Here is a 15,996-nt window from a genome sequence, read left to right as displayed (position 1 = left end):
GCAAGATTTAATTTATTAAAGAGTTTAATCAAATCCTGAGATTTTTTCTGGTGATTTTTCTTTCGTATTATTTGGGAATCAAAAGAAAGAAGAAAAAACCAGCAACGGCGTATGAGCTTTGAGAAAGTGCCCTCCAACAAACATAATCACACATATAAATAAGCCATTCAACTCTGAAAATAGGTGAGCTTTGTAACCCAGTTTTCTTTTTCAATAATGCCCATCAAATAACTGCTAAACCGTCATAGTAAATGCTAAATAGTTTTCAGATTTAACCCATCTTCCTCTTTTCAAATTGTCCAAATGTAAAATTACAAATGCTTTAACATTTCCACCCTCCACTGGTTTGTATTACGTAGTGCATCATCCATGTCGACAATGAAAAAATTAAGTCAACAATAACATCGTACATTTTCTGATGTTGGCTGTAATTGGGACATGCTTTTGTATCAAAATGTTATGACAAATAAATAGACACATCTAAATCCAAGTGAACAAATAGAAACGTAAAATTTACACCAAACTAACATCTTCATGCTGTAACTCCATTGTTAGACTTGTGTTCTTGAGGGGCTGTTAGGAAATCCCAAGGTACGCCTCAGAATAGATCCCACCAGATTTTATGATCTGGATCTCACAAAAACCAACGTAGCTGGACGACGGAGAAAAGGAGACTTGGAATTAACCTGATTCTGTAAAGGGCAATTCAGAAACAAGTAGATATACCGAACACAAGCATGAAACCAGTTAGTTTTGTCCGCAACTAACCTGATTCTTGAATTTCCCGAGCAGCCTCTATTACTGTACAGAATATAGAGGATGGATCAAAAGGGAGTAGATTTCTCATGGAAGGGAAGAAGGAAAAAAAAAATCAAGAAAATATTGCTAATAAACAAATGTCTAAGAATACCGGAGAGAGCATAGTTTAACTTGTTCAAATTGTTAAAAACAACATCCAAATAGTACACATTAATGTGTTTGGGAGAGGAAAGATTGAGTACACACCTAACCTTTGGCATAGTGCACAAAGTGATTGTCCCGAGACTCGAACCCCCATAACCTCAAGATTATTATGCCAAGATTTTACCATTGAACCAATGGTCACCCCTAACTTGTTCAGCTTGTTATTGAATAGTAATTTATCGAATATAGCATCTAGAATAGAATCAATTGGATTTTTTTTTTCACAGGAGAGGTAGGTGGCCCTAAGGAAGAAAACGTTGCAACCCAGCACACAGCTCAAATGAGACTAAGCAAATGTCCGAAATGAATTCATCCTCTGAAGCAAATGCTAGTGAAGATATATATAGCAAGATTTCGTGAATTCAAGGCACAGTTCTAATTCATGGAAACTATGATATATTTTGACAAATTTTACAATAAAGTTTAATGTACATCCAGCAGTGCAAGAAAATTACACGGTTCATGCAAGGACAGAAAAAAAACAAGAAGCACAATATAGAAGTTTGTAGTGTGTTCCAAGACTCCACTAGAGCAAGAAAATTTTATGTCACTTGGATTACTAAGGAGAATGGGGAAAAGGAAAATTAGAACAACCACATAATATCATACAACAAACTTGTTTTTACCATAACTAAGATATTTCAATAGGGCGGTTGAAGAATCATGGAACACCAAAGTTTGATCATGTCTAAGCAATCTGACCTGTATTTGTGAAGTTGGCGTTTTATACACTTTTTGAAAGAGCCCCAGCAGCAAAGAGAAGATTCCTTCGAGAAAACTATTGCCAGAACAAGGATTGAACATTTAACCATCTGGAAAACATTTTAGTATATAATGCAAATTACTGAGAATTCAGCATTCCAGTGATTACCTGCAATGTGTAAACTGGAGTGGACTTGGTAGGTAGAGTCTTCAATGATCTGAGTCTGTTTGTACTTCCAGTTTTGCTAATCAAGAAAAATACACAGTAAAATCTTTATATACTCATAAAAAAGAGTGCAGCAAATTGAGCCAATTTACGTTTTCAGCAAAACTTACTTTTCTTCTGTTTTTAGCACCTTCGTGCTTGCTGTAACGTCCCATAACTTTACAGTGCAATCAGCAGACCCAGATGCAAGAAGTGAGCCTTCACAACTGATGTGACAAACCAGATGATTAACAAAACAAATTTACCGGTTTTCCCAGTCTGATAACTTCGGCGGATTAAATAATTTTGGATAAATTACACTTTTAAGCCCTCTAGTTTGACCCAAATTTCACTTCGGTCCCTATTGAGCAAAATGAAACTAGACTTAAAGTGCAGGCACCAAATTGTTCAATAGGGACTGAAGTGAAACTTGGGTCAAACTACAGGGATGAAAAGTGTAATTTATCCAATAGTTTTTTATGGGTCTCATCTAGAGAAAAAGGATTTTCACCTGAAAGCAAGAGTCCAGACACAGGAGGTGTGACCCACCAAAGGCGTGACACAACGACCACTTGAGAGATCCCACATCATAATTGTGCCATCTTCATCACCAGACGCCATGTACCGGCCATCAGGTGACATAGCCAAAGATAAAACCATACTCCTGTGACCAATGAAAATTCTAACACACTCCCCACTCTGTACATCCCATAATCGAACTGTTTTGTCACTAGATCCTGTAGCAATGTAATTGCAGTTTGAATGCCACCTTACACACTGAAAAATGAAGTGCAACGTTATAACTTATAAATCATTTCATTAGGATTAAATTTGTTTTCAATAAGATAAAAGCACTTTCTAGAAAGACGCCAAAGAGGATGTCACACCAGGTACACTAAGAGGTATACACAGAGCAAAGAAACAACCAAAAAAAACTATAGCTCTTCACCACAACTGAGTTCACTGTTCACCCTAGAAAAAGAAAAGTTCCAAAACTTCTTTTTAGGGGGGTAATTCACCTGGTTAATAATTCATTAGACAAAAGCACAGATTTTCCAATTAATTTTACTTGGTTTTGATAATGTGGCACTCAGTAGACTACAACGATTCGTAGGCTATGCCGGAAGGCACTTAAATTGATTTCATTGAGTTTTTTTAACTGAGACCCACATCACTTTTGATGGAAAAATTATATAGATAATTGAGATTAGGATTGTGTGTGAGTGTGTGTGTGTGTGTGTGTGTGTGAGAGAGAGAGAGAGAGAGGCTGAGATAAACTACTCACATCCACGTCGGATAAGTGCCCCGCCATTATCCTTAAAGGCTGTATTCTGTCCACAGACCAAATCCTTGCCGTTCGATCATGTGAAGCACTAGCAAAATAATGTCCTAATGGACTAAACTGCATTAAGATAGTATTAGAAAAACGTAAGACATCAGCATATATCATAAGCATGTGCATATGTGCATGTACGCCAACATGCATGCATCCACATATGTATTAATTAAAACATAAATATGACATAAATTAGTTGATAACAATAAAGTTAACAAAGAACTTATGGTGATTAACTATTGGCTATTGAGGGTGGCTACAAAAGATTTTTTATCCTATATGCACCATTATCTGTAAATTGGAAGATGTCTCAAAATTACTTGCAGTTCAATCAACAACAACAACAAAAAAAAATTGAAGAAGAAGAAGATAAACAAAGGAGATTAACATATCAATTAGCACACCACAAGTTCAACAGTTTCTACCTTGAAGGTGCATTTAGAGCTCTTTTATGCCTTAAATAAGAGGCATACATAATCTTCTAATACAAGTGATTTTTTTCATAATTCAAACAAACTTGTAAAGGCGTGTATAGCTATTCTCCAACAGACTATCATATTAAGCATTATAAAACCTCCAGGTCCATGAAAGTGAGACAAAATAAATATCTTAACTATGTAATCAGAGATATCAGATATGTTTATCTCCCTGGTGATTTAGAAAATCACTGACCTCTTCGGAGATTTGCTGAAATTATTATGTATGATGACCTTGCTCAATTAGCGAACATTCGATTTACGGGGACTACAATATATTAGAAGCGTGAAGGTTGGAGTCATTTTGTAAACATTGGGAAAGCTCAAAATCTGATTAGTTCATTACACCGAAGTCATATATATAGGCTAACTAAACTAATAAAATCCCATAAAGTAAACAAATCCTAAGAAATAAAATCCTGATTAAATTAAAAATAAAAATACAAAATCTTCAATTATATCTTTATCCAAATCCTTTGCATTCCCTATCTATCACATATATAACATAATCATGAAAAATTAGAGATCAAAGATTCTCCACCTGAACATCCCATACAGGATAATTATGACCCTTGTAGCAAACAAGATTTGCATTTAGTTTTGTGCTCCACAATCGAACTGCAATAGAGCAGAGTTATCTTTCAAGACAGTAGTTCCGCAACTACAACTCACTTAGGATGAAATTTGCAGAGAGAATGCTACAATGACCATCTTTATATATCACATTGGGTTTACCATCTCATTTGTCATAATTGTATTAGTTGAATAGGTCCCACAACTCATGTATGTTACCAATACAATGATGACACATCACAGAGTAAACCAAATATGGTATACAAACATGGTCATTGTAGCATTATTGATTAGCAAAAGAAACAATTTTTTGAAACAAATCTTTAGAGAAAGAAAGAAAAGAACAGAGATGAAAAGAGTGAAACGTGACGGGTAAGGGAAACATACTTGTTGAATCTGATGAAGAGGATAGAAGAAAATCCCCAAAAGGACTAAAACTAGCTGAGTAGACAGGCCCAGAGTGACCTCGGAATAAAGTGTAAGATCTTTTCCCGCCATCTGCCCCAAGTACATGCTCACTGGTAGCAAAATCATTCTCACCCTGCAAAATAGCTGATAGTAACATTGTTCAACAACAGATCCCTGCCCACATATGCAACAAACTTTTTTTCTTCTGTTATACTTAGATCAGACAACAAAGAAAGTTATGCATGAGCAAGTCAAATGTATTCACATATTTGTATCCAGAATAAACAAGCTTTGTTACTGTTGTAAACTGCATGTTAAACACATCTGGTGGTCTCATAAATCTGTTACTTATTTATGTTGTTAGCAAAATCTTATAGATATGATATTAACACTATTTTTGTCAGTCATAGCATTGGTGGATACCCTGCCAAAATGCAAATGAAAAGTTGCAGCAAGGCCAACAAAATCATTGGCCAAGGCCAATATTAAAATAATGGCTAAAATAATATCATTTCATCAGCAGATCAACACAGACACAATAACACCATTGAAGGATTCCAAATGAACATCAGAAATTCATGTTTCATTCCCATGGCTGATCTCAATATTGATAAACAAAGGCCAATCCATAAAACTTCAAATACTGAAGATTAATTTCCAAGGTCTTACAGCTATGAAATGTTGGAGCAACACTACTCATAAAGCAGATTGTGGGGAACACGACATGATTCTCTGAGGTTTTACAAGACTATAGATTAAATCATACAGCGCAAGTACAGCCATACCTTACCCATTAACATAGGAAGGGAAATTGCTTAGATTTTTAAAGCGATGAGTTGTACACTTATGTTCACAGAAACAGCTTCTCAATAACTATATATAGTTGTTCATTAAAACGATAGACATTTTATCACATTTATGATGTAAAGCAGGAACAGTATGTTTCATTGTTCCAAAAGATGTCACCAAACAATAAAGTACAACACCATAACATTGAATTACAAAAGTTAACATAAGCCACTTACAACTGCCAGTTTGTTGTCCAAACTTTGCCATATCCCAAACCTGTAGAAAACAGTTTGGAAATTAGCGAACAAGTGCTATTAACAAGTCAACTAAGCCGCTATCAGACTACGGGGAAAAGAAAAAAGCATTAAGGAAAGAAAAAAAAAAAAAAGCAATATATGACACACAATACGCAACCTTCAGTGATGAGTCTGAGAATCCACCAGCAACCAATGATCCATCATGGGATATTGATGAACAGTTTAGGCTAGAACATTTGACACAAAGATCAGCAATAAAGCCCAAAATAGCAGTGAAATACTAACTCATAGAAAAAATTTGAACAGGTGAAATACATACCCATTATGTGTGTTAATAAATGTATAGAAGCTGACTGAGGGCAAAGCAGAGCTGCTCAACTGTACCCGGTTTCGTAAGTCTTCAAGAATAGAATGTTCAACCTCTGTTGGCCTGAGATGATAAGAATAAAACACTACTGAGTAGCATGCAACAAAAAAATTGGCTAAACAAGCATATCACTGAGTTCTGATCCCTAGCCCCTTGTGAAACCAATGTGAAAAAATTCCCTCACTATAGATGGCAAAATAGCAACAAGAACACACACACACAAAAAAAAAAAAAAAAACAAAGAGTTGTAAATTATGATGAAATTCTAGATTTTTTTATAACAAAAGTATTTACAACAGGGAATGTCCCTTCCATTAAATACAGCAGATTTCATTAGCCTATTACACACAAGAAATCTCCTAAAGCAGAATAGCTAGTGCTTACATGCAAAAGTATACACATGCACGACCAGGTTAATGTGTTGTGGGTACCAAACACAATAATAGGTGAATAGAGGTCCTCAAAATATGGATGCACCAACATCTTTTATCAATGGATACCAATATCCCAATGAAAAAACACAGAAAGTAATTAAAAATACATAAATAAAACAGGAAATCCAAACCAAGGATTCTGAACAATACATTACTGGCAAAGTGAGCTCAGATTTTACACGTGGTGCTGCAGGCACAGTATTGGTCTCAATACGAACAGCTTTCCCTGTTGCACCAACCACCTTGTCCTTTTTCAACTTTTTGAGAGAAGCACCTTGCTTCCCTCCCTCCACTGCTCTCTTCTGAGAATGGCAGCAAAAAAAATTATTTTAAAAAATAAACCGAAAGGCTAGTATCTAAACGCAAGTGAATTGGCCAGAATAGGTATGTGAATATATCAAAGTCAAGCCAAGAAAACAAAGAATTACAAAAATTGGTAAAATATCAGCAATCAAGGATTATGATATGCTGATGAAAATATTGGGTTTGTGGAGCCTCATTAATACTGTAGTGCTCCCTTGCCTGAAGGACAGGATTTGGGAGCTGTGCCCTCAAGGTGAATTGTACTAAGTGCATTAAGGTAATTTGATGATGTAAACCCTAGCATATATATTGTTGTTTACTTAGGTGCTTGTCTTGTTTGTGATTGAGTCTTCTTGCTATTGTGTGGGTGTGCATGATTTATTCCGCAACAAAAAAAAAAATTGATGACACACACATAGCATAGACCTCTAAGGCATATTTTCTACCTTACTCTCATCCAAGTCACCTTCCTTACTTTCTCCGTCTACCTTCTCCAAATCTGAAAGCAAACTTCCTGCCTTCTCCAACCTTTCTTCTAAAGAGTCTTCAAGTAACTGCTGAAAATTAAATGGTTAGACAAAACAAAAACAAAAACAAAAAAAGGGTTAAGGTTTAGTTTTTAAGCTATATCACAATACAAAACAATAAGGACATCTTCATTACAAAGAGAAAATCTAGTACAAAGTCTACAACAAAAAGAAGTTTTAAATTATATAGATATTGGAGACAAAACAACCTAAAAGGTGAGAATCACAAATGAAAAAACTACCCAAAACAAACTTGGCAGAGTAATTTCTGAAACAGTAAACTACTCGACATAGGAACCTTGCATAAATTCCTTAAAATCCTTCAAAACAAACAGCAAAAGGATTGCAACACCAAATATTTATCAAACAATTTGAAAGATCTTATCTTTCTAAATAGGTGCCAACAACAAAAGTTACTAACTTCCATTCTATCCATTGCTTAATTCTAGATACACCAATGACCTTCAGTTTTTGAAATTAGTATCGACACAGCGAAACTCTTTCCCCATCATTTTTTTCCCCCTTAATATTGGAGTCAAATTGCCTATACATCTCATTTCTATGCCTTTGTCATTTCTTCTACACACACACACATATATATAACAACAATTGTATACATCCAGAAAAACCACTGACCAGCAGCTACAACAATGTAGATTTGCTGGTTTAACATATTTTAAAAACAAAAGTCACATTTTTTGTTTTCAAAAGAAAGGGAAATACATCAAAAAAAAATGCTATCCAGCAGATGCCAGAATTAACACCTTTTGTATGCAGCTACGCAAATAATAAATAAACTATAATTCTTTTGAATCTTCAGTTAAGAAAAACTGCATAAATATGAGTAACTTACCCCCCAGTGTATTTCTTTCTGATTTATCAGATTAGCTGCATCCTGGCCACTCCCAACAAGTGTAACACCTTCATCATCAGAAATTGAGCTTGGTTGTCCAGGAGAAACTGCAAAGAGGTATTATTAGCTCAATGAAAAAGAAAAAAAATTAACTAAAACACCAAGATACAGTAGAAAAAAATATTATCAGGATGAAAAACATGCAATTAACAAGCAGGGAGCTGTACCTTGAAAGTTAATATGCTCATTAATAACCCCAAGCATTGTAATGGATTGTGTCTTGTGTAAATATTGCAGCAGAAGCTCGTAAGAATACTGGAGAGAAAAGTGGGAGAAAAATGACATTTAGGTTTCAGATAATCCCTTATTTTAAAATGATTTGCTTTTCCCTTGTATAGCCCCATCTTAATCTACTAATAAATAAATAAATAAAAATTAAAAGAAGGTGCCCATCTGAATCAATAACTGGGCTCTAGCCAATAAAATTCTAAGCTTACATATATGAAGAAAGCAAGCAATGGCAAGCAAATCAGGTGAGTGTTTAGGAAGTCCACCACAATGTTAGTTCATATATTAAACAAAGAACTGACTCTCCTAGCTGTAATCAGAAGAACTAAGTTGAACAAGGACAGAAGTCGTCTACTATAGTACACAGACAAGAACATCAGAGCATCAACCTTTGAAAAACCAAAACTCAATCTTCCTTCCATTGGCTCCAATCCAACTATTTAGTCTTAAGCTAAAGTCGATCCAAGTGGCTTAATTGCTAACTGAATGTGAATCAAGAAATTACCTGGCATATCTTAAGGTTCACTTTGCTCTGCCTCAAAGAATGAGCAAACTCCATTTCCTGCAAGGTGCAAACAAAGTTTATCAAGAAGCAGTTAGATTCATAAGTGCAAAATGTAACATGAAGACTAGTATAGTAATTAACCTCCAGATGACACGGAGAAAGAACTCCTTCCAATTTCTGAAGGTCCCGTAAGTGCATCATCTCATGGTCTTCACGAAAGCTATTGAAAAAATTTCGAGCTGAAGATTCAGACATAGCTATCAATAGTAAGTTCAACGTACTTGCCGCATAAATGGGCTGATTTGGTCAGCATACAGCCTAAGGCACAGAATAGTTTGAAACACAGCAACTCTGAATCATACCTTCTTGAATATGACCTTTTGCCACAAGATCCATGAAACAATGGACAAATACTGGATAGAGGACACGGATTAACTCATGCTGCATTGTTACAATACAATGCCAAGTGAATATAAGTTAGGCATACTAGAAAAAGAACTTCATAAAGTGATAAAAATAACTTAGCTTGATTGGATTCAGAAGGTCACAACATTAAGTTCTGATCAAATCAATAGACGACACTTAGTCGGATTATTTAACTAAATAAAACAAAATCGATGAACAATCTATATCTGCAAGGGTAAACTATGCCATATTCAGGTGAAATGAAATTGTACATCTGTTGCAATATTAGGAATTTAGGAAACAATTTCTGAGTTGGTTAAATAAAAGTCCAAAAAGTTACTGTGAAATAAAAGCTCAATAGATTTAACCTTTGTTACATAGACTCTTCTATTCTAAATGTGTGAAGTACTAGGATTGCGATATGTCTAGTTGATCATGCACCCAGTGAACAAATCTAGTGATTGAGAAATTGAGATTAACTTTATGATAATGCATGAAACTTATATTATTAGGGTGTTGAAGGGTTTGAGGAGAGGTTGTGTAGCTGAAGTGGGGGAATCCTCTCATAAAGAAGTTTGATCTCATGTTTACAGAGTTGCATAGTGAGCCACTTTGGCAGATGGGTTTGCTGCTGGCAAAGAAGAAGGTTGTTCAAGCATATGTGGATAAGCAGTGGATGGTACCAACATGAGTTTTCATAATGGAGCTGAATGAGGCATTCTTCCTTTTTGAGTTAATATCACCGGAAGAAACTTGGAGAATTACAAAAGCAAGAAATTGGTGAATGGGAAATAGGCAGGTGTTCTGGGACAGGGGGGCAGAATGGAGGTGTTATTACAAGGCAATGGCATGTCCAACGGTGGTTTGAATGGGAAATGCACCTCAAACAATGCCCCAGGCACCAAATTTGTACTACAATAACAAGTCCAAAAAGTGACAATGCAAACAAACCATCTGAGTCAAAGTGTCTGTTACATAGAATTTTAGCTATGGTCGTGTAAACTTTCCATATTTCATTTGAGTGATGATGACAATACAACCAAGAAAACATGAAACCTACGCCACCCTACTGGAAAATGGTTTGGGGATCACTCAAACAAGCGAGGTACAGGAACACTACCTGCATTTTGACCCAACGGGACAAGGGACAGGCCCAATCCATCCTCTCTCGTGTAGGTGCAAGTGTTACACTTTCCACAAGATAGGTAAGGGGTAGAGGTTCCCCATCCCCATATATATGATAAATGCTACCAGACCAATTGAAAAGTGACTACTAAAATTTCAGAAGAAACGCAAAAGCCACAAAATTAATACATGATGTTAAAACCTATCACCTACTTCACCCACTTAAACCTACTCCACTAAACCTAACCCACTACACCACTACCACCTCACCTACTCCACTAAACCTAACCCACTACACCACTACCACCTCCACTTCACCTACTCCTTACCTACTACACACTCACCCTCTTCTATATATAGGAATCATGAATCATTGTAATATATATCAATACATCAATCAATAATACAATTCTCTATTTCTCTTTATACATTAAATTTTCTACATGGTATCAGAGCAGGTTTAAGAATCTAGTATTTTCGCTTCCCGGCGGGCGGCAACCTCACCTTAGCCGCCCGCCGGACCTCAACCTAGTCTGCTTGTTTTTTACACATACCTTCTTCCATAATTAAGCTCTTCTCTGCCTTTACAATGGCTGCCAATGAAGACCAAGCTTTTCCAGACCCATCCTCCACACAGACCACAGACCAGCTCATATACACAAGAGATGCTTGATATCTCTCTCTCTCGGGGTTGGGCTCGGAGAATCATCCACTCTATTATTTCCACCATCCACATCCATCTTTTCCTCCATTTTCCTTTCCCTGTTTTCAATATATTCAACATATTTTGGAGCTGAAACTTCAATTGGTTTCTTGATTTGTACACCATCTGCCCATCTGTACTCATACTTGGGGCCTGCAGTCATTGTAGGACAGTTTTCTGGAGTGCAGAACTCTGTGAGGGTACCATACAGCAAGTTCACCTGGTTGAAGAAGTCCACAGTGTTGACAGCCAGCCATTCATTAGCGTCCTCCCCTGGAGGAAGTCTTACTGCTTCTCTCAGATTTCCACTCCCTAATGTTGCATCAATGTGCTTTCTCAGCTGTGCCCCCTTACTCCGGGCGAAATGTCCTTTGGTTCCTGCCCAGACCGAAGAGACTCATGGATCTAGAGAGAGAGAGAGAGAGATGCATGTGTGTATGCGTGTGATCTCTTCATCTCCAAACCAGTTCATGCCAGAGAGAGAGAGACCAGGTGCAGAGAGAGAGAGAGATGACTAGCTTTTCACTTTTCAAAGAGACAGAGGTAGTGGTTGAAGAGACCAATATAACTCTGGAACCAACCCATGTGCACTTTTATTATAAACCATCTTTTTGTCCCACCGCCCAAATTTTATTTTTTATTATAAACCTTAATTGGTGCTCTATTTTTATTCATTATTATATATTCATCATTACCATGCTTACTTTTCTTTTTTAATCACACCCATTCACCACCCAAATTTTATTTTTTATTATAAAACTTAATTGGTGCTCTATTTTTATTCATTATTAATATTCATCATCACCATGCTTATCATTTCATCACTATCTCCATATTTTTTTTTATTATTTGATTCCCTTACTTTTCAAAAAAAAAAAAAAAACAAAACAAAAAAACAAAAAAAAAAAAAAAAAAATTTCATCATTCCACAAACTCATTTTATTCATGTCGGGGCTCACCCCGATCCCCATTTTACATCAAAAAAAAAAAAAACAAAAAAAAAAAAAACAAAAAAAACAAAAACAACAAAACAACCACACCCACAGTGGGATTTTTCTTCTCTACTCTGCAGCCGGTCTTTTCTTCTTGCCTCCGTCCTGGGCGGCCCTTGCCGGTGTTGCCTCCGTGTTTCCCATTCCACTGGGCACGATCACTCCACCCTGCTCCTCCACTACAGCATATGGCGGCCCTCCAAATCGGAACATCACGGTGGCCTTCCGCTTCAACTCCCTGTTTTCCGCCTTTAGCACACTTATCTCTGCTCGCGCATCCTTATACATGCATTGGAGCAGAGCCAGCTGGGAGTTTAACTGCTGCACCTCATTTGCCCTACTCTGCAGCCGGTTCGACAAGTTTGTCACCGCAGTCATGGTTTCCACGCATGACTTCAGAGTATACTGATTGGCCTCAATATCAGTTTGCACCGCCATTTTTTGCTCCACCGACCGCATCGGAAAGTTCAACGGAGTAAACACAGAGGTGTTTGGTTGAGGTTCACTGGCCACCGCACCAGTTATTTCTCTTGTGGACTCGTTAAGGTCTGGAAAGAGTGTGAGCAGCCCGTGGGAAGACGATGAAGCCATTTTCTAGGCAACAGAGTGTTATACAGAATCTCTCTCAGAAATCTCTCTCAGCACAAGGAACTCTCTTTCTCAGCAACACGAAGGATTTTTCAGAGGTTTCTCTCAGTTTTTCTCTGCCTCAGCCTCTGCCTTCGTCTTGGTTATATAGCCAAGGCAGCCACGCGCATCGCGCGCCTCTTGACGCCCGACAAACTGGCACGCCTTTTCATGGCACATCTTTTGATAAAGTGGGCACGCCTTTTGATGGCACGCCTTTTGATAAAGTGGGCACGCCTTTTGATGGCACGCCTTTTGATGAATTGGGCACGCCTTTTGATGGCACGCCTTTTGACAAAATTGGGCACACCTTTTGAGGGTGCGACTCTTCAAGGGTCCGACAAGACTCAGTAAACTGTCCCGACATTGATTCCGGTTAGTTTCTACAAGGGTCCGACAAGACTCTGTAAACTGTCCCGACATTGATTCCGGTTAGTTTCTACAAGGGTCCCGCAAGACTCCATAAACTGTCTTCTACAACGGTCCGACATGACCCCATAAACTGTCTTCTACAAACGGTCCGACATGACCCCATAAACTGTCTTCTACAACGGTCCGACATGACCCCATAAACTGTCTTCTACAACGGTCCGACATGACCCCATAAACTGTCTTCTACATCGGTCTGACACCACCATACAGTGTCCTCTACAACGTTATGACACCCCATACAGTGTCTTCACCAACGGTCTGACACGACCATACAGTATCTCCTATCCTTTTTTCTTTTTATGTATTTTCTTGTTTTGTAACTCTCTCCAAACTCAAGTTGGTTAGTTCCTATCCCCCTTGAGTTTGCGGGGGCTGTTAAAACCTATCACCTACTTCACCCACTTAAACCTACTCCACTAAACCTAACCCACTACACCACTACCACCTCACCTACTCCACTAAACCTAACCCACTACACCACTACCACCTCCACTTCACCTACTCCTTACCTACTACACACTCACCCTCTTCTATATATAGGAATCATGAATCATTGTAATATATATCAATACATCAATCAATAATACAATTCTCTATTTCTCTTTATACATCAATCAATAATACAATTCTCTATTTCTCTTTATACATTAAATTTTCTACACATGAATTTAGAAGACATGCAACTCCATGAATAGTTACCTTGTACAAATCCAGTGAACTGTAAGTCCATGACCTAAGCTTGCTGTATCCATCATGGTACTGTGCTGGAACATTATCTGATCTGAAAAGCAAAAGCACTCTTTACACTCAAGCATTTACACTCCAAAAGAACAAGAAACCAGAAAGTAGCATATGACAATCTACGAAACAAGGAAATAGCCATTTAGCATTTTTCATCATGAGGAAAAGCAATATATGCATGTTAGAAATACTCAAGAGTCAAGACAATAATACCCACATAACCATGTCAGTGTTAGTCAAATACAAAGTCCACTCAGTAACACCGCATTTATTATGTTGTAGTTGGAAAACATAAAGATTTTCCTGATTCCAAATGCCAGCAAATGAAGAAAGAGGAAAAATCAAAAGTGTAATCCAAAACATATTTCAGTTTGCAAAAGGTAATAACAACATAAATACAGACCAAGATAAACAAACAAGCAGTAAAATACCAACTTGAACACAAAGTGAGAACAAGCAAAAGAAAACTAGAATCTTGTAAATGACATGCGCAAAATATAGATCAAATAAAAAGATTTAAAAGATGATAATAGACAAACAGTAATTGCAATAACAATATAAAACATTTATATATAATGCACTTTCAATGTACTTTGCTTGATTTATTAGGAGTTGTAATTTTTTAAGAATTAAGTGTTTCAGTTGCAGCAGCTTTCTGAGCTTTCATACAAATGCCCCCCTGTCTAAAAATAAATAAATAAAGAGTTTTTTTTTGGGTGGGCCAAAAAAAATAAAGAGTTGAGAATGTCACAACTGATAAAAATTCATCGAGTCCCCATTGCTAATAAACATAGGCAATCTTTCTAGATTTTTGTTTTACCCAAATGTACCATGTTAATTCTCTGACATTGAAAAATATTAGGCAAATTCATATGAATCTATATTATGTTCTCAAATTAGTATCACCCAATGCCACTAAGAACTATAAAACCAATTGAAAATAAATAATTTACCCATAAATGCATCAAAACATCAAATCCACAGTGTGAACCAAAGAAATACAAACCATCTTCACAATTATCTTACTGAATACCAAAAACCTAACAGTTTCAATTTTCTTTTTTTTCCCCCAAAAGGCCCAGAATTTGTAAAAACCATACATATTTAACCAGCAGACACCACAAAAGTAACAAAATTTAAAAGGCATATGCAGCAGATTACAGTACAGGAGTTGAAATTTCAAAAATTTTGAAGCTAAATCTTAAAAAAGTAGAGAGAAACGTACTCGGAGAAGGAGAGAAGGTGTTTGGCAATGTCGGGGTCGGTGGAGGAGTTGGAAGAGGAGTTTTTGGTGTGGTGTTGCTGCTCTTCTTGGAAAGCGAGCTCTGTCTGCTTGAAACCCTTCTTCTTCAGATACGCTATCACTGCTTTCTCTATCTCTTCTTCGTCCATCTCTCTCTCTCTCTCTCTCTCTCTGCTCGCTGTCGCAGACACTGGTCGTAACTAGGTTTTGAAAACGGGCTAGACGACTCAAGTTCGGGTACCCCGCACCCGAACTATAAATAAAAGCATCTAGTTAAAGAGTAAGGGTAGGGATCCGAAATGATTTATTAGGCCCGTTTGTTTTCATTGGTAGAATAGAGGGAATTGATAGTGAGAGGATTAAATAAAATTGTGTTTGTTTTGATAATAGTTGTTAATGTAAAGATTGTTAAATTATTTTATATAAAATAAATATAAAATAATAAAACAAATAAAAAAAATTTAAAAATATTAAACATTAATATTTTTAAAAAAAAATGTCCAACATGTAAAAAAAAATTAAAAAATAAAAATAAAATAAAATAAAATTCATAAAAAAATAAAAATAAATAAAATAATGATTTTTACTTAACAAAAATATAAAAAATTAAATATTAATGTTCAAAAAAAAATGTCCGACATGTAAAAAATAAAATAAAAAATAAATAAAATAAAAAATTTCTAGTCCGCCAAACTATTTTTCTAATACCAAGTCCTGGAGGCCCGTCCGAATCCCCTTGGGG

At 36.5% G+C, this 15,996-nt stretch overlaps 1 protein-coding gene across 9 annotated transcripts; it reads right to left on the bottom strand.

Moving 5' to 3' along the window:
* Positions 1 to 262: 262 nt before the first annotated feature.
* LOC114283175 (transcription initiation factor TFIID subunit 5) lies at positions 263 to 15,524 on the bottom strand. 9 transcript variants are annotated; one of them, XM_028226002.2, is made up of 21 exons: positions 15,237 to 15,524; positions 13,970 to 14,051; positions 9,349 to 9,427; positions 9,128 to 9,225; positions 8,987 to 9,043; positions 8,421 to 8,508; positions 8,194 to 8,300; positions 7,260 to 7,367; positions 6,661 to 6,812; positions 6,029 to 6,139; positions 5,867 to 5,936; positions 5,689 to 5,728; positions 4,643 to 4,807; positions 4,224 to 4,300; positions 3,156 to 3,272; positions 2,382 to 2,647; positions 2,002 to 2,097; positions 1,835 to 1,910; positions 1,666 to 1,741; positions 769 to 801; positions 263 to 692 (listed from the first exon to the last, which is right to left on the bottom strand). In XM_028226002.2, exons 1-19 carry the CDS (start codon positions 15,401 to 15,403, stop codon positions 1,688 to 1,690), a joined length of 2,010 nt encoding a protein of 669 aa, XP_028081803.1. In that variant the 5' UTR covers positions 15,404 to 15,524; the 3' UTR covers positions 263 to 692; positions 769 to 801; positions 1,666 to 1,687. The 9 variants fall into 9 exon arrangements, with proteins under 9 accessions (XP_028081803.1, XP_082757501.1, XP_082757505.1 ...); XM_082901375.1 differs by having other exon boundaries at positions 263 to 652; XM_082901379.1 differs by having other exon boundaries at positions 2,382 to 2,607.
* Between the last annotated feature and the right edge of the window lie 472 nt (positions 15,525 to 15,996).

Source organism: Camellia sinensis, chromosome 13 (assembly GCF_055761805.1).
Source record: "Camellia sinensis isolate YWXY chromosome 13, ASM5576180v1, whole genome shotgun sequence".
In the NCBI taxonomy this organism is placed as follows: domain Eukaryota; kingdom Viridiplantae; phylum Streptophyta; class Magnoliopsida; order Ericales; family Theaceae; genus Camellia; species Camellia sinensis.
Note: the sequence above shows the minus strand (reverse complement) of the source record. Positions and strands in the feature narration are given on the sequence as shown.

What these genes read in the sequence shown, in the direction of transcription:
- LOC114283175 (XM_082901373.1), bottom strand. Translation starts at nt 15,403, where the DNA reads ATGGACGAAGAAGAGATAGAGAAAGCAGTGATAGCGTATCTGAAGAAG. An exon ending in GTCTGGACTCTTGCTTTCAG is followed by an intron (nt 2,098 to 2,381) that starts GTGAAAATCCTT and finishes TTGTCACATCAG; the next exon opens with TTGTGAAGGCTCACTTCTTG. An exon ending in GTGCTAAAAACAGAAGAAAA is followed by an intron (nt 1,911 to 2,001) that starts GTAAGTTTTGCT and finishes TTTCTTGATTAG; the next exon opens with CAAAACTGGAAGTACAAACA.